General features: G+C 38.2%; 1 protein-coding gene across 2 annotated transcripts in view; it reads right to left on the bottom strand.

Moving 5' to 3' along the window:
- Positions 1–2,417: 2,417 nt before the first annotated feature.
- The window catches only part of LOC122715064 (sodium/calcium exchanger 3), a 98,790-nt gene continuing 82,169 nt past the window's right edge, over positions 2,418–19,038 (bottom strand). Inside the window, exons 7-9 of one of the 2 annotated variants that reach the window (XM_043936977.1) lie at positions 18,173–18,344; positions 14,244–14,552; positions 2,418–13,784 (exon numbers count right to left, since the gene is read on the bottom strand). In XM_043936977.1, the coding sequence (XP_043792912.1) occupies positions 14,348–14,552; positions 18,173–18,344 (377 nt within the window). In that variant the 3' untranslated portion in view covers positions 2,418–13,784; positions 14,244–14,347. Of the gene's footprint in view, positions 13,785–14,243; positions 14,553–17,922; positions 18,096–18,172; positions 18,345–19,038 lie in introns of those variants that run through there. The other variant, XM_043936978.1, reaches the window with a different exon arrangement.

Here is a 19,038-nt window from a genome sequence, read left to right as displayed (position 1 = left end):
GCTTCCTTTCTGAACCGCGCGAAACGTTGCGATCGATAATTTAATTTATTAAAATTATCTCGATAGGAAATTATATCTCACCAACTAACAAATCGAAAATTGTTAATCGTCAATCATTAGTGGCCGAGATTTATGCGCGAAGTTTAATTCGCGTTTCATCACGATATTTCGAGCGAAAACATTTATATCTTTGTTTATCCCGTTCTATCTTCTCGTCCCATCGGTCTCCAATTAAAAAAAAAAGAAAAGAAAAAGCAATTACACGGTTTATTTATCCGTTTAATTGCAGTTTCAACTATTCCACGATGGTGGAATGTCTATGGCGAACAATCGAAGGAATTCCGGACGAAAATGTGTCGTTTCAGGAGCCGTGAAGTGAATTACGCGAAATTGAATGGTCGAGGAGGGGCAAATGGCCACCTTAAATTATCGTCGTTATCGGCCAGTGGACGCCATTAACGGATGCATTATTCAGGGAAACGTGATAAAAACCGATCGAGTATTTGTACACTCGCTCGCGAAACTTGTTTAGCGATGAAAATTAATTTGTGAATCGAGACCACGGTTCTTCATCGATCGCGTGCTTCATCGACGACTTTTCAGCGAAATTAATACGGCCTTCCGGTGGAAAAGTAGGCGGCCAAGCTTTTTTTTCGAACGTGGATCGAATGTATCGAGGGAAGGGGAGGGGGAATAGATTGGTTTTTCAGTTCAGTCGATGGAATTTATTCGGGTCGAAATATTCCATATTTCGTAAAGCTCGCCGATCAAACGAGAAAGACAGCGTCAAAGAGAAATTCAAAGAGAATTCTGTCACGTTTCCTTCTTAATAAGAAATCTAATCTTAATATTTATTCATAAACAGTCGTCGAAGAGATGATCACGTTGCGCAATTTTAATCAATATACGTACATATAGCCGGGATTTGGATTCACGAAATCGGAAGAAACCAAAAANAAAAAAAAAAAAAAAAAAAAAAAAAAAGAGCAAAGCATCTCGCAATCCGGCCAAAACCAGATAGAAACGAGTTGATTTTTAATTGATTTTTTGATTCACTCGGAATTTATCCAGGTTTCATATCTCGTTAAATTTATCGATCAAAGGAAAAAAAATAATATAATAAATCGAAGCAAAAGTATTCGAAGGAAATTCCGTCACGTTCTTCTTATCTCATTATTTATTTATAAATAAATCATCGAAGGAATAATCGCGTCGCGCAACTTTGAAGTATAAAGAAATCCCCACGCGTTTTTCGAATTCTAAGAAGAAGAAATAATACGTTATTTCGTAATGCGCCGAAAGAAAGATGGAACGTTTGATACCTTGGCCTCGCGATTGTGCGGTTCGTGAACAACACGGGAAACTACTTAACGATAAAACGACGAAAAGTTCTTGCCTCGTTTAACGTCGGGCCTCGAATCTCTTATTATTTATCAAGCGGGCCGTTTCACGGTATAATAGGAGAATCGTGTCACTTTAGGCGTCGACATCTCTCTAAAACCGTCCCCTACAATATTATATCAGCAGGAATGGAGCCGATTCACGGAGATCCATTGTTCGTTCCGGGACAATAGCGCCATTTCGAAGCCAATCAAGCTTCCCCGGAAAACAATTAGTACTTTCGCGTTTCCACAAACCAGCCGGTTAATTCATAAACCGCTTATTGTAGAATATACGTATTGTAGAATATACGCCCCGTAACGATCACAATTTGGGCGCCGATTGACGCTTTTCATCATCCCGCCTTCTTTTTCACGACGATCCTCGAAACGTTCGTTTCAACAATTTGTTCTCAAAAAAAGGATGGAAGAATGTTCCCGACCGGAAACACACCTTTAGGTCTCGCTTTAAACGAAGTAATTACCCCTTTTTCATCGTTTTCTCTCTTAAATTTCGCGGAACAGAAAGGAGGAAGGGGAAAAAAAAGAGGATGTAACGTCTTTGCAAGGAGCAAAGACGAGGCCGAGTTAGAGAGAGTGATAAATGGTGATGAAAGGTCCTGGAGTTTACCAACTATTACGATCCATTAAAGTTTCACGGCGATCACCGGATGAAAATTATTAAACAGTATTAAGCCACGTGTCTCGTTCGTTGAAAACGGGTCACTTAGCGAGGATCGTGAACGCCATTAAAGTTCAAGGTGGCGGTTAATGATTCAACGAATCCATCCAACGCTCGCTGGACGGTTTTCGATAGCGGGAGGAAACTTTCGAGGTTCGATCGACGACTCGTCTCGAAACATTCTCACGATTATATCGACGCCTCGATTATATTTCGCGAACCGTTCTTTCCGCGAATCAAACGAAAATTTGGTGGATTAATCGAGGGAAAAGATGATCGAGCTCGACGGAAGGAAGGGAAGAGAATGGTCGAATTCTCTCGTTTTCGAAGAGAAATCAAACGACCACCGATGTAAATAACATTTAATGTCTGTATATTTTGCACTTTCGACTCAATTACAATTAATTGATTCTTAGTCGATCGCGTAATGTTTTGTTTTTTTGTTTCGGCACGCGTGATCCGCTTGCGATCAAGCAACGACTTAGTTAATTGTTACTATACAACAGGACAAATAAATAAGATATATAGTATCTTTCCTCGTGTGTGTGTATATATATATATATATATATAATATAATAGAACAGTTTGTCTTTTCTAAAATATCTTTTCTTTAACTTTGCATATTTTTTTTCCCCCTTTTTTTTTTTTAAATATCCTACTTGCAAATATCTCGAATAGGCTCTTAATTTTTGTCGAGCTTTAAAAAGGAATTTATATTTTTTTTCGTTGCATCGAAGGCAAGCGGTTACCATCTTTTTTCCCTTTCTCTCTCTCTCTTTCTCTCCCTCTCTTTCTCTCTCTCACTCTTTCTCTCGCTCACATTCTGACTCTCTTCTCGTTCTCGCTCTCGCTCTCTGTTTCTTTTTAAAGTTTTTCTTTTTCCTCTTTTTTTTTTCCCTCAGGGGTTCTCAACGAGATCGTACATCAACAATTAACACGTTTATCCGTCCCTTCGTCGTTCGCATGCCCATTCTTCTTGAATTTGAATCTTTCGTTCGAGAGAGCAACGTTTCGAAGGGATGCAAACGACGAAAGTCGGATCGACAATATAATAATAATAATAATAATAATAATGCCAATAATAATGAGCGTAGGCATAAAACGGCTTAACGTCTTACAACGATATTTTTAGAAGGAACCCGGCCCCCCCCCCCCTCGGCCCTTTCTTTCTTTCTTTCTTTCTTTCTGTCTTTCTTTCTTTTTCTTTTTCTTTTCCCTTTTGCTTCTTTCTGTACAATAGGAATTATACATAGAAGACGGAAGATAAAGCATTATCGCTCCTCGATAGTTGGAAGAATCGAGGCGAAAGATCGATACTTTCGCATAAACGGTAAAGTACCACGTTCCTTCCCGTGTGCACCTTTTGAATCCATGTGCTCGGGGATATCTCTCGAACGTATCCAATGCCGTGCCCTCGCAGATGAAACGAAGAATTTTTCTTCGATAAACCGTTTTGCATCTTTATCAACCCTTCTTGTTCGCAAACGATTTTACTAACGCGTTTCGCATGGAAAATTCTAAAATGACTCGGGCGTGCTTCGAATCTAAAAGATAAACGGAATTGATATCGTTCTGTGGTATATGTAAGAAATCTAACTAGAAAATCGATGAATAGTATTCACGTATTATTTGTAAAATCAATAATCAATTCACGAAACGAGGATGCAGTTTAGTAGTTTCGTTCAAAAAATTCAATCAAATGTAATAAACTTATCCAACTTAGTTTGTTCTAATTTCTCTAATCGAGGAAGAAGAGGGAGGGGGAGGGGGAGGGAGAAACGAATTTGCACGCTTGGTATCATGAAACGGCATTGATCGGCACGCTGATCGCAACACTTTTGCTCATTATCTCGTAACTCGCGTTATCTCGGCGTGGGTTAATTGCTCGAACCTCTTCAGGAGAGAGGTATGCGATCGGCGGCAACGCGATTACGCGATAAGTCTCGACCTTCCCGCCAGGCGAGGAGATGCCTCTAGATTAGTTAAATAGTTTCTTGATTCAAGCGATATACGATCATGCTTTGCGAACGTTTTTACGGGCGCGACGTAATCACATTTCGTTGTATCGGCGCAAAGGTCGAGAGATAAAAAAAAAAAAAAAAAAAAACGGAAGTTTGCGTGCAAAAGGATCGTTTCTATTTCGGAATCGGAATACATGATATCGAAAATAAAATAATTAAGAGAGAGGAAAAAATAAGGAAAATAAGGAAGCGTGGAAAGAAGGGGTAAGAGTGATATAATCAATTCATACGGATTGAAATGTGACAATTCGAAGCGACGGGCTATGTGTTTTCTCAGTTGGAGGGACGAGAGAGATTAAAAAAAAAAAAAAAAAAAAAACGGGATAAAAAAAGTCGACGAAGATAATGGATGGATAGAAGAGTGGAAAGAAGAATAGAAAATCCGTGTGAGGTGTTTCAGGGCTGAACTGAAAATGAAGAATGTTTCCTCGTTTCTGCAGTGTTCGCTATGTAAACTCATTTTTTTCTCCTTTTTCAATTTTTTTTTTTTTTTTTTTTTTTTTGCTTTACGCGTTACATTCAACTCGTCGATTCTTCTTCTTCTTTTTTTTTCTTTTTTTGTTCTTCATCTTCGCTATGGGCTTAACTTCTATCTTCGGTATCCTTACGTGCTAAAAGGGACGCGTGTCTCGTCCACCGTGTGGATCTTACGATTAACAATCGATCGAACAGCGAGAATTATTCGAGGCCTCTTAGCGACCTGCGAGGAAACGATCAACGAAACGACGAATTTTTCGGTGTCATTGATGCGACCATCGGACGTACGATATTCCGCTCGATGATCGCTAAAAATTATATTATTGATATCTTTACAGTGTTCTATATACCCTAACTAACTAACCGGTGCTTGTAAATATATCGACGACAGTCGGAGAGGAACTAAAAACTCGAAAAAGATAACCGCGACGAGATTCATCCGGTTGTCGAGCGATCGATTTTGTCCTAATGAATTCGCATCGATGACACTTGTAAATCTCATAAAATCAGCAACTTTTCATCTTACTTATTTACAACATTACCATTTAATATGGTGCATAATACTCTACACTCATCCTAATCATCGGACATGATTGCTCGTGACGGCAAGGAAGAAGAATTTTTTTTTTTTTTTTTTTTCTTTTAACTTGTATAATTCTCTCGATCGTCTCGTAACGCACCTGTTACGTTTCTTTTTTAACTGTTAGGCAAATAACGCAACAATACATATATACATCGTTTAATAATCTCTACTGGCGAGCAATACTGTGTGTGTGTGTGTGTATGTATATATATACGTTTTATACGATATACAAAACTCGCATTCAATGCGAATTCCTCCTTCCGTTTCATCCATTTTGTTTTCTTCTTCCATTAGCTCGAGTGGCGCCCTCGAAAGGCTAACCCCCCTCCCCCTCACCCCGCGTTCCCCACTCATGTCTCTTCTTTCCGCTATCTACTTTACAAAGTTTTCCCTATCTTACGGTGTAACTTTAGTTCTCGAAATGTTTCTAAGGAACATCCACGGCCCGACCATCCTGCTACCTGCAACTATTTTCTTATTTATATCACCGTCGCGAATAGAGAGCGTGTTGCGAGATATCCGAGTCACTTGACTCTCTTGAAGTCTCTTGTATCGATGTTCCGATGCTGTTTGTTTCGCCGTGTCGAATCCTTTATCTTTTCCTTTTTTTCTCATTTCTTTTTTTCTTTTTCTTTTCTTTCCGATGTTCTCTTTGCTGTTGCGTGGAAGTCGGGCCGTTCGATAACGATAGCGATTTCGAATCTCGCGATTCACGAGAGAATGAACTCTTCTAGCGAGCCGAAATGGTCCTACGTGTACTTTTAATAATAATAATAATAATTGTAATCTTTTTTTTTTTTTTAATGTTTCTTTCTTCCTTCTCTACGAATATCGTGCAAGTGACGAGTAAAGACGGTGTGTAAAGACAAAGATAGAACAATAGATCAAAGAGTTAGAGATCGTGTATAATAGGTATAGATAGGAATACATTTTTTTATTTTTCTTTTCAATTATATACTTAGTGTATATATAGTAGTTGAAGAAAGGAGTTGAGATAAAAGTGTATAAGTATAATAGGATTTTTTTGAGTGAGACTAAAGTTTGAATAGAAATCTCGATAAGTTTAGTAAATTTAGTAATATGTTTAGTCATCATAGAATGTTCATGGCCAGCCCCGGTTTACGTGTAACGCACTACTATTGATTAAAAAAATTTGAAATCACTTTTTTTCGATAGTAATTATATCGAATCCTTCGCTAATTTTAATTATTAATTAAAATCTAATACTACAGATATCATAGATGTTTCACGAGAAAGAATCTTTTGAGGTTATAAAATTCTAACCTAACTTTTGCTTAAATTCTTGAAACGCGATTGGTGATTTCAAATTTTTCGTGGATAGCTGTGTATAGCTGTATTTCTGTATTATATTTCTCACGAACGAAAACAATTTAGAAAAGAAAATACGAGCGATTCGATAAGTTTCAGGAATCGAAAGTAGCGCATGAGAATTTCTTGTTCGCTTTATGGCTAATAACGTTTTGATAACATTTTTCACGCGCAGAGAAATGATTTTCCAAATGTTCGTTCCGATTTTGGTCCAAATCGAAAAATTCTCTCTAATACATTGGTCGTTTCGCGTATACGGTTGACTAATCAATTGACGAAAGTCGAAACTAGCGTATACCGAATAAAGAGAAAAGACGAGATTTTTAAAATATTTTTTCCTCAAGTTTGAAATTTTACGTACTGGTCCTGGCTGTGCGTATAACCTTGAAGTTTAATTCTTCTTTTTTAATTTAAACTAGGTAATGCAGATACCTTGTTTCAAAGCGATAATTTGCACAAGAATCGAATTATAACCTCAAACGAACTGGCTACCACTTTGTCCGTGTGATTTCAATATATTTAAATCGAACTTAGTTTATCCTTGTTCACAGGTACAAATGCTAATTATATGATTGACTAGATAATATGTTTCTCATTTTTTTTTTTCAAAATCACAACAAGCGAAGATGTTACAAGTATATAGTACGTAATAAGTTAATCAGTGGTAGCTATCGATGTTAAATCAGCCTATTATAATAATAAACTCTAACGTTAATCCTTATATGATTGTCGTTAAGAAACAACAAAATTCTTCTTAAATATATAAAATACCGAACGATGGATAATTCATTGTCGCAAGAACGAAATCTACGAACGTTTTAGATATGACTCGAAGTTGCAAGTCGAAGAATGAAAATTGGTCGAGAACTCGATCAAGTCTTTTCACGAAAGTCTTGTAATATGTTTCAAGAATCTGCATTTATCATTTTGGTTCTTTCGTTTCCAATAACAATTAAACTCTATCGATACTGATACATACGATTATCTATAAGAGCCAATTCTAAACTAAAACATTTCTTCCTAACCTCTATTCAACTAATCATCTTTGATCGCGTGAGATCGTATATAGAGAATACAAAACGTATAAACGCACACGTTGGCCTAACAAATATACTCGATATTAATCAACCTACGCGAACACACTTTGCGATACATCTCTGTTAAAATCTCACTTAATTCGTGCACGATTTTATGTACCGTGCATTTCTGGCACAGATACTTTACGACAAATTAAGAGGAAAAGAGATCGAAAGAGACATTACTTTCGACGAGATACAGATATTTTGCTCGATCGGTAATACTTTTCATCCCTTGTGAAATATATTTGTCAATATCGGTCGATGGTACGTGAAAACTTTCAAGGAAAAATTTTCGCGAATTTCTCACGATTTCTTGGAATTTTACGGTATTCGATTCGCTATGTCGATAGGAATTGGGACTGGCCACGTGGAACGACGGTTTTAGATTCGAGCAAACATAATGTCCATTAAACAGCGAGCGTTTCTTCGCTCGCTCTCGTTCGATTCTAAATATATAGCTACGTATTTTAACAGCAAATGCACACACCGATTAAACGGAGTCGAGTGCCGCGAGGGAATATTGCAATTATTATTATTTTTTTTTTTTTCGTACCTTTGTTTCGAGATTCTGACATGTTCGTTTAACTTATTCGTTAACTTCGCCCCCATATTTAATCAATTTTTGCCGGATAGTTTATATCACGGTTTCAATTTCAATTTGAAAAATTAGTTAGTCGTGTCGATGTTGTTCGTGTTGATAGAATAGAGAACACGAAATTAAATTGGCACTTCGAACATTCCCTTTAATCCGCATCGTCTTAATCCTAAAACGAGTGAGAAATATTTATCCGCGAGCTATCGTTCGTGACGATCTTTCTCAAATATCGAAACGAAGGGAGAAAAGATAAAAAAAAAAAAAAAAAATTAACAGATCGAATAACAAAATACATCGATTCGGTAATGAAACGAAATTTTTCCGATCAAAATCAAACTCGTTTGTTCGTAAAGTAAACGAACGTTTGGTTAACGATGATACAAACGAAGCAAAGAAAAAAAAAAAAAAAAAAAAGAAAAAAGAAAAAACTGGAAAAGAGAAGAAAGAAGAGAAGAGAAACAAAACGAGGAAGAGAATAGTGCCGGTTTAAAAACGACGCTCCGCGAATAAAACGAGCGAATTCATTCGTAGCATAAACATTGAACTCGATTGAACTCGTTTCGTAGCAGATCCGTTTAGCAGGATTGAAAGGACGTTGCGCGAGAGGCTGGGTGAAAGAGTAATTGGAATAAATGCACGAAGAAGAGAGATCGTCCGTTTCCATAAATTCTCGCCGATAATTCTGCTGGACGTTCCGATCGTCGAGATATACGCGCTTCAATACTTTTTTGACCGTGCCTGATCATTCGCCTATTACCATATTTCTCCGCTGATAATTCCTTTGCAACTTTGTATATAACTGTTATAAAACACCGTATCGATCTCTTGGGACGTGCTCGCGAGTGAAATTCCGAATTAGGAATTCGTATAATATCGCGTAAATTCGTTCGCAAGAGTTACGAATTGTGGTGCAACAATCGCGAGAAACACGACGCGACATCCGATTTCAGCGATAGGCGCGACTTCTCAACTCGAAAGGGTTGAAAGAAGAAGAGGAGTAAGAATACGATTCCGTATTTCCATCGATGGAGTAGTACACACGAGTGAAAGCGGTTGAACACGTTACACGTTGCAGAGCGATGGTTATGAGCAACGGACGTTGGATTTTTTCGATTTCGGGACGTTGCTCGTTGAAAGCAAATCGAAGGGATGAATCTCAGGTACTCAGTAGCAGAATGTATTTTCGCGTGCATGCATCGTTTCGAGACGGTGGAACGCACGAAGGTCGCGACGAAGCACCTCGTTTTGAACAGAAATCGAACGAATTTTTATTATTATTTTTTTTTTTTCTTTTTCTCTTTTTTTCTCCCTCCTTTCTCTCCGATCAGCCGCGACGACGATTTTCGCGATCGAAGGGATTCGATCTTTTCTCTCTCTCTTTCTCTCTCTCTCTCTCGCATCATCGTGACGATCGATTCCGTCCAGCGATAGAAAAATCTCGAGAAATTGGTAACGTTTCCGATCCCGTTTACGGTTTATCACTTCAACGCTTTGCTATTGAGTGTCGTCTATATATCGTCCTACTGTATGTATATTATTTATACATGTATATATATATTAGTATATTAAATCTCTTTGAACGGTATCTCTTATTAAAATATCTATGACGCTTGTACACTATATACTTCTTTCCCCCCCCCTTTTTTTTTTTAAATACATATACATATATGTATTTATATCTTTCGTGATCTTTGGCTGACATCACGACTGTGTCATCGTTTACGCGAAACTTTCACCGCCGCTTTCTTCTTCTTCTTGTTTTTTTTTTTTTTTTTTTTTTAAATTTTCTTCACGCTTTTAATATCAATCCCCCGGAGCTTTTGGTAATGGAGTGAAATAAAAACGCGAAACCTGGTCGTGACTGGGATGCGTAAATGGGTATACACGCGGTGCTACACGCGAATGTGGTAGCTCGATGGTATCTCACGTAAATGACTAGGAGAGATCGCGTGTATTTTAATCTCTGGCCACTATCGTTTGCAGGCAGACGAAAAGGAAGAGATTCGATGGAGAATTCCGGGCATTCGCATCATCTCGCTTTTCATTTATTTTTCATCCACTTTTCACGGAGGCGCGTTCGGGGATCCTCGAAATGGATGGTTAAAAGCAAATTAGGACGAGTCGAGGCCGAGGTAGTGATTCGTTCAATTAACAATCGTGAACGAAGGCACGATTGTAAATCTGCTTCGTCAGTATTGACCCACGATTGTTTTCTAACTAACCAATGCGGATAATTATGCATACCAAGTTTTTTTTTTTTTTTTTATTTCTCGCAATTTCAATTTTTAACGAGGATCTCGTTAAAACTTTTTTATTATTATTTTCTTTCTTTCTATTGAAAATTCTAATCGTCTTATGTGCGTTTGTATTAATTGATTATCTCTTGTAATCTGAGTAGATATGACAATATTTTTATAGAAACTGTACCTCATTGGATTATATATACAACGATGTGCGTTGAATATTATTATATCGATGTATTCCTGAATATATTTTCAACGAAATTTTCAAAGAATCTTGACTGGCAATCTCGAAAAAATATTCGAACGAATTTCAAATAACGCGATCGCTTCAAATCGTTTTGTTCCTTCAAGTAATCTCGATGCAATCTTAGAACGATCTTGGAACGAATCTTGCACATCATTTATAGAAAATCGTTTTGATTCTCTTGCGAATGATTTGTTTGTCGATCACCACACAACAAAACAAACAAAGAAAAAGAAATCGTGTAAGTAATGGATTCAGGTTTTTCTCTCACGCACAAGTTTTCACCCCTTGTTTTCAATTGTCGATTTTTTCCCCAAAAAGGAAAGGAGGAACGGTTTCGCGGATCGATAACCGTCCATTCAGGACTTCCGTGACGCGGGTTCCGCTTTTGGCCATCCACGAAGAAGATGGCCCTCTACGATTCGCCTTTCTTACGCCTTTTCCTTCACGTCTCTCTGCCTGTAAACGACATCGAAAATTGATTGATTCACCTCCCGTGAAATCCTATCCTTATTGTACGCGCCCCCTCGAGAGAATTTCCCCCCTGAAATCCTGAAATTCTCCCCGTATCGGTTCTATTATATTCGTCGAATGAAAAGGGAAGCTTGTAGTAAGCAATCTCGAAACAGTTAAAAGGAGGGGGAGGGCCAGAGATTTTTCTCGGATACAACCACTCGGAAGTAACGGTATAAAGGGGCCGACCAACGTCGCTTCGAGCGTCTCTGACCTTTTATCTTCCCTCTAGCCCACCCCTCTCCTTAATTACACGCGATTCCACGAAGAGAAGGTTCACTCGATGCAAGGCTCGGAGCATGAATCGTTCATCAACCACGTCTGCTAACTTTAACGATCGTAAACGGGGGATGATATCTTTTGGGGATATCGTTCCACGGGGATTAGTCGCGACGAGACTTCTGCTTCTATATTTAAATCGACTAGAGAGAACGGCGAATGTCGGTGGACGACACCGTCGATCTTTATCTTTACAGGAGGCAAAACCGAGGTTTTTCTCTTAATCATCTCTCTGTGAAAAAGATGAAAAGTAATTATTTGAATCAGTGTACAACCTTTGCAGTGTTGTGATTAAATCTGTATGTTCAGCTAAAGCTTTTGAAAAAACGCCATCCTTTCCTTTTTTTTTTTTTTCCCTCTTTTCTTTCTTTTTTTTTTTTTTTTTTTATTTTTTTAAGAACACGAACCACGATACAACCGGTCGCGGCCGTATTTACAACGGTTTCTCTAAAATTAATCGAACATTATGTTCTCACTGAGAACGTTATTAAGTCACTGTGATTCTTTCGAGTATTCCTATAGAGATATATATATAAATGTTTCGGTGAACTTTGATCACGTTTCTTTCTTTCTTTCTTTCTTTCTTTTTTTTTTTTTCTTTTTAAAAACGAGGCTTCCGGCTAGTTCGGAAAAGCTGTTTGTTTTTTTTTTTTTTTTCTTTTTCAACGCGCGCTAACTTCTATTATTCGTTATTATTACAGAGAGGCTTCTATAATCTTTATCAGCCCCGATATTCGGAATTGCATTTTTTTTTTTTTTTATATATATATATATATACCTGATGCATGTTATCGTGCGTATTCTATCTACGTTTCCCTACCAAATGTCCGTTCAAACTTTTTGAAAAAAACTCTTGACGATTTAATCGACGGTTTAAGCGACCCTCGATCAAAGGCAGTGAACACCAACGAAAATTTTCAACATTCGAACGAAGGCCGCCACTTTACCGCGAACGCATTGAAATATATTTATTTATTTATTTATTTATTTTTTTTCGTCGCACTATCTAATTACTCTTAATAAATAGCAAACATGTTTCATCGTGTTAGTGAGTTAACGATCTAAGCAATTATCGCGGCGAGCAAGGCTTATTATTATCGAGATCGCGCGTTATTATTTTTGAGATTCAATTTATTTGGATAATAAGATAAACGGAAACAATGAATAAAATAAAAGAAAGGGGGGGAAAAAAACTCGATCTTAATTAAATTCCTAAGTACTGCGTACTGAAAAGAAGGACGTTCGAATGAAATTTCGTAAAATAAAACGTTTATCTTCTTTCGAAAATTTCCCACCCCTTCGCGGGGGATGTGAATACGATTTCGCGCTTCCACTATACACTGCCTTGCTTTTATCGCTGCTATATGTATGTATCCTCGTCTTATTTATTCTCTAATAAGTAAATATTCCTTCGTAAGATCGCGATTTTTGGAATTTTTGCGATGGAAATCTACGATCTCTTTTGATATAATATATATGTATATGTATAACACAATGCGTACGAAACGCTCGAAAACTTGTCGTAGGATCGCGAAAGCATCGAGGATCGTGTTTATTTTTTTTTTCTTTTTAAAAGTAGTATCGTATGATAATATACGTTTATATAAAATTAGCGACATCGTTCTCTGGCGAAAGAGGAATGGCAATACAATCCGCTACTAAAATATCATAGAAACCTGTGTGTATGTGTATGTGTATGCGCGTGCGCGCGCGCGCGTGTGTGTGTACGTCCTGTTCATCGAACGATTAAATAAATACGCTATTTTATATATACGTGTGTCTGTGTGTATATATATATATAATATATACTTCTGTATTTTTCATCAATATATTTGATAACAACCGTGAACGAATGATTCACGGGCCCACGGGAGATTAGAACACGTTTCTTTCTTTTTTTTTTTTTTTTTTCTTTTTTTTTCTTTTTTTCGACCTATATATAACCATTCGTTATGTGATCTATCCGTAAAATTATTATTTTAAGGCAAACTCACTTTACTTCCTCGCACACGTAAGCTTCTCCTTTGTTCGCTCTTGTCCTCTCCTCTTTTCCCACCATTTCTCATCTTTCTCCTTTCTTTCCTTTTCTTCCCTCCAATTAACTTCTTCTTCGCTCGTTCTCAGTTACACGTTCTCACGCTCTCGTTCTTTCTCTCTCTCTCTTTCTTTCTTTCTCTCATTCTCACTCCCTCTCAGGTACCTCTACGCACATGCACGCATTCAATAACGTCACGCGATCACGTTCGTTGTTAAATCAATCCCGGATGTGGGAGGGCGAAAGCTACCACCAGTAGTTTTCCGGCACAGAGTGTTCGTTCGCCAGCGAAATCGCACCCCTTCGATTCCACTTCCTTTTTGTCCTGGAAAAAGAAAAAAGATAAATAGGTTAGATAAAAAAAAAAGTTCCTTATTCAGCAATCTTATTTCTCCTTTTCTTTCCCTCTCCCTCTCTCTCTTCTTCTTCGAAGGTGCAAAATTCGTTTGGTCGGAATTCGTATATATGTATATATATATATATATATGTATATATATATATAGTATGTAGAAGACGAGTCTCACCGCGCGAAGACAAAATTTTATTCCGCGCTATTTGCACGCCCGATGCTATATTTACGCTTTTACGTTTCTGAATGAGAATCGTGCCAACCGTAACATGGACGATTGAATTTTCAAGCTTAACGCTTGCGTATTTCTTGCGAGCGACTACGTTTTACACGACTTTTTGATTTTTATCCTTTACGTTTTGTACGTCATTTATACCATAGGTGTAAATTTGTATAAGAATGGACGTTTGGTTTTTATCAATAGAGAGAACTTACCGAGAGAACGTTTCGTTGAGCACACGCCTTGGCGGACGCGACGAGTTTAAGATACACGCGGAGCGGGTGTAGGCCGACGTTTGCTGCCGCTGAACGGGCTCCTTTTAGAAGCCCTCGATATAGCCGTAGGCCTCGAGGATCGACATAATGAGGTAGAACACCCAGAGGAAAAAAAGGATCAGCGACGTGATCACTTTTGGGACGAATGGCCCGCCGAGCTCGCCGCCAATGCTTTTCGTCCGCCTCAGTAGTAGAACTAATATTACCAGGCACGCTTCCGTGCAGAACAACGTCACGCAGAAGGCTAAGCTGTTGAGAACATACAGTGTTATTTGTCTGTTGATAATTCATTTCTTAATATCTCTTACGATTATATTAACTACGTTCTATCGTACTATTTTTCGTACGCAACCATGGACAACTTGGGATTTTTATTTTTTTAAAAATCTTTCTTCTTTCTAAAATATTTATAAAAAATATCCGATGATGAGTCAAGTTTTCAAAATTGTTTCCAATTTAACGATGAAATTTTTCCCCGATTGAACGTGAGTTACGATAGATCACGTCGAATAAATAAAAAATACGTGGTATTTTTATATACTTAAAAATCGTCCTACCTAACAATAAAACGAATCGTATTTCATCGAGAGCGTACACCAATATCGAGAATCGAGGGTTGTTTTCGAAAACTCGAATCGATCGATAACGCGATCGAGAGCATGATGGAAGGCCATCTGTGCGCGCATCGTGCAACTACTTCGACTTCCTTGGACTTCGTCCCTCGCCGCATCTGTTGCCAATCGAATTTATTTATGGGTTTACAACGAGTCGAGATATCGGAGATCGAGAAGAATTCATTTATTTCTAGATTTCATCCGAGCTGGCCAACCCAGTTTCGACACGATTTTGTTGTTTGTTTCCGAGAAAGAAGAATTCGATTTCGTGAAATATTCTCGTCGGATTCGGGCTCGAAATAAGACGCTAGGTTTTCCTCGCCGTTGAAATTCACGCGAGACGGTTTCCGGTATCGACAACCTCACCTTACCAACCGAGAAAATTGGGATCAGCCAGAGAAACGTTATTCGTGCTGTCTTGCACAGGGAATGCATGATTACGAGCGCGAGTAACGGTTCGACCCGTGCACATTATCGTGTAAATATTTCTTATCGAATAGGAAAACTTATACATTTTTCACGAGGAAAGGGCTCGAGCTTGATGTTCCAGCTCTTCATGTTTTGGATCTTCACATTTGATAACACATTTGAGATTAAATTTTCTAATCGACGAAATAGAGGAAGATCGATGGAGAAGTTTGTTCCTTCCTTGTGATTATAAGTGCAACGATTCGAAGATTGATTGAACCGCATTTTGCTTGCCGTGTAAATATTTCTTATCGAACGGATAGAAATTTCATTTTTCGTGGAAGAAAATTTCTATGTTTTATATCTTTTTGTGGAAGATTAAATTTCGTAATTGACGCGGTTTACCATTTTGTAGGGCCATTGTGATTATATATTCGAAGGTTGATCGAACTTTATGCACACCGTGTATAAATTTATTTCTTATTAAACAAAATTTTACTTTTCACGCGGAAAAAATTTCTATGCTTCTACCATCTTTGCAATCGACGTGTATGTTTTGAAGGTTTTTGAACATTCCGGAGGAACTGTTTTAAAATATTCTCTATGTGTAGAAAATATGCACGATTACGAGTATAACGGTACGAGAGTTGATCGAACTGCACACTCCGAGCACCGTGTAAATATTTCTTATCAAATAGACGAATGGCAGGAATGTTTCGTTTTTCATGCGAAAGAGGCGCGCGTTCGACGTGCAAACTTTGCACGCTTTTTTTTAGACGATGAATGTGAAATTAAATTTTTTAATCGACTGATCCGTGTAGGGAAACATCGTTCTGGAGAAATTGTTCTAGAGAAATTGTTCTAGAGAAATTTCTTTTTCTTTTTTTTTTTTTTTTTTTGTAGAAAGAATACACACACGATTGCGAGCAACGGTTCGAGGATTGATCGAATTGCGAACTCCGCGCACCGTGTAAATATTTCTTATCGAATGGATAGACGAATGGTAGAAAATGTTTCATTTTTCATGCGGAAGGGACGTGCGCTTGATACGGTGTGCAAACTTTCCAACGCTTTAGGCCTTTGATGATAAAACGTGGAATTAAATTTTGCAATCGATTTGCCAGTACAATTTCTCGATTTATCGCGTTAATTCTATCGAAAAATATACAGAATTTATTGGATTTATCGCGCGCGTGAAACGTATGATAATTTTGTTGACCGTGCAAAACCATTCGGAATTTAGCGGAATTTAAATGTACCGTTGAATCACAATGTTTCTTTGCACGCCAATTCGAAATTAATCAAATACGCGTTTCATATACGAAACGATAAATTATATATTCTTATATTAAAATTCAAAATTTGTGACATTAAACGCGCAAGCGAGCGTGAAAAAATTTGTTCAACTCAACGTAGATAAATTGAAAATTGAATCGAGGAAGAACTCGATTCGATCGATAGCACATATCAAAAAAAAAAAAAATTTTTTTTCAATCATCATTCAATCGATGACCAATCTCTTTTTAAAATTTCGCGTTTGCAACGATTACCGACCAATTCCAACCATTCCAGATCCACTCCATCTTGCAGATTTCGAATGACAAAAATTTCGCGTTTCGAAATTTATGCCTCTCTAACAAACACCGACCTCTCCGTTTGACGTTCCTCTCGGAAACATCCGTATCGTATACATTACGTATCCTGAAGGATATGCCCCTTGTCGACACGGGACAACAATTTTCTAGAGCACCGAGAGACACTGTTGTGGAGTTCTGGTCACGTTTCAGCGCATAAATCGACAAGCACCGCGAGTTTCTCCCGCAATCTCTGACCGAATTTCTCGAGAGCATCCCTCTCCACCGGCTCGAGATCGTAAACGGTGCCCTGATATCGAGAGAGGGATCTATATATATATATATATATATACGCTCTCGTCTTTCACCTGATATTGTTTCGTTTCTGTTCCACTCTTATCCGGTCCCGATGGGGTGGACTTGTATCAGATCCGGTATCTCGCGCTCTAAATCGCGTTTACAACGGGGATGCGCGGCCATTGTCCGGAATCGAGATTCGTTTCGGCAGTAAGCGAGCTATTTTTTACGATTGCTCCGAATTACTTAGGAACAGTTACGATTTTTATTGGAGGAAAAAAAAAAAAAAAAGTGCAGTTTGGATCTTTGAAGATCGATGATTTCTCTGTGGGAGGAAAATGTGGAGTGGAGAATTTCGCGAACGAAACGATTTTCTCATCTCCATTGAAACTCCAGATCTCGAAAGTTTCATTGTTTTCGTTTCAAACTTCGTTTCGATAAATCGAATCCTCGAGCACGCGTTTCAATCTTTGCAGAAACGGGAAACAAAAAAAAGTCGAAAGCCCTTCGTCCTTGTATCGATCTCTTTCGAGATCAATTTAATTAAGATGACTACGCGATTAAATCTAATACGATAAATCTAATATATAATTTTGGAGCCTCGAGGGGATCTTGTGAAGAAAGATCCGATTGAATTTATTTTTTCGATTACAAGTTATTCCAAATTCCATCGTTTTATATATATATATATATATAAAACAATAGATTATTATTTTCGAATAAGAGTGCGAATACATTTGAGATTAAATCTTTTCTTCTCGAGAATATTTTTTACGGATACTTCTTTCAAAGTGACTCAATCACGATTTTCCAATAGTATTTTTAGACTGATTCTCGAATGGGTTCTAACAAATAATAACGTTTGTTTCGTTCGTCATTTCATTCATCCCAAGTTCTCTCTGGAAAAAAATAAAAAGCACAATCTGCAGCACAAAGTTAAACGATATCGAAAAAGTAAGGATAAATCGATACTGACTTGCCCGGTTTTACTCTAAACTTGTCACCGTGCAACGCATGGTAAATGGCCGCGATGCTCCATGCAACGCCGATCCCCAGGAAGACGTTCACCGCGTTACTTCCGGTCACGTTCCCCACGCTCGCGTCGGCGTACTTGTCCTGGCATGCGGCCACCTTGCTCGCGAACGTGTCTGCAATAAAATCACATACTTAGATCCAGACTCCTCTCCCCCCTACCTTCTCGCTCCTTTTTCGTCGTCGCCCCCCTCCCATTCCCTCTCTCTCATTCCCTCTCATCAAATTTATCGACTTTCAATCATTTCCCGCTCGCACGAGCAACAATACGACACCGTAATCTCGTTCATCATATATATACGTCGTATACACGGGTGGGTTATCGGGGAGGGGGGGTCGGGCACATGTCTCGAGGCGAGAGGCAGCAAAAGCAGCGGAGCTTGCTTGCGGCGCACCGCGATTTGTGGCAACACCTTGCCACGTCGTCTATACCAATTTGCAGTTTACGATTTACGTGCTTGCCCCTCCGATGTTATAAAACCTCCGTACGAGATCATATCATATATAATAAATATATCGCGAAATTTTACGAAAAGTTACGGATCCAACGATTCAATCACGAGAGACTGGTTCATTGACACGAGGAATCTCGCGCGTACGCAGAGTTTAAAAGTTTAAAAGTTTTGGAAAATGGATCGTGACCTTTTTTTCGATGAGAGGCCATCGCGAGCCATAAACGTTTTAAAGTTTAAGAAATAATAAAAGGGTTTTTCCGAGTAAACCGATCCCGATTCGCAACTTTTCTAACGTGGTGGTTCTCGTGTGGAAATCATCGATATGAGAAAGAGAGAGAGAGAGAGAGAGAGAGAG

This window comes from Apis laboriosa, unplaced genomic scaffold (assembly GCF_014066325.1).
Source record: "Apis laboriosa isolate Shangri-la unplaced genomic scaffold, ASM1406632v1 scaffold34_cov151, whole genome shotgun sequence".
Lineage (NCBI taxonomy): Eukaryota > Metazoa > Arthropoda > Insecta > Hymenoptera > Apidae > Apis > Apis laboriosa.
Note: the sequence above shows the minus strand (reverse complement) of the source record. Positions and strands in the feature narration are given on the sequence as shown.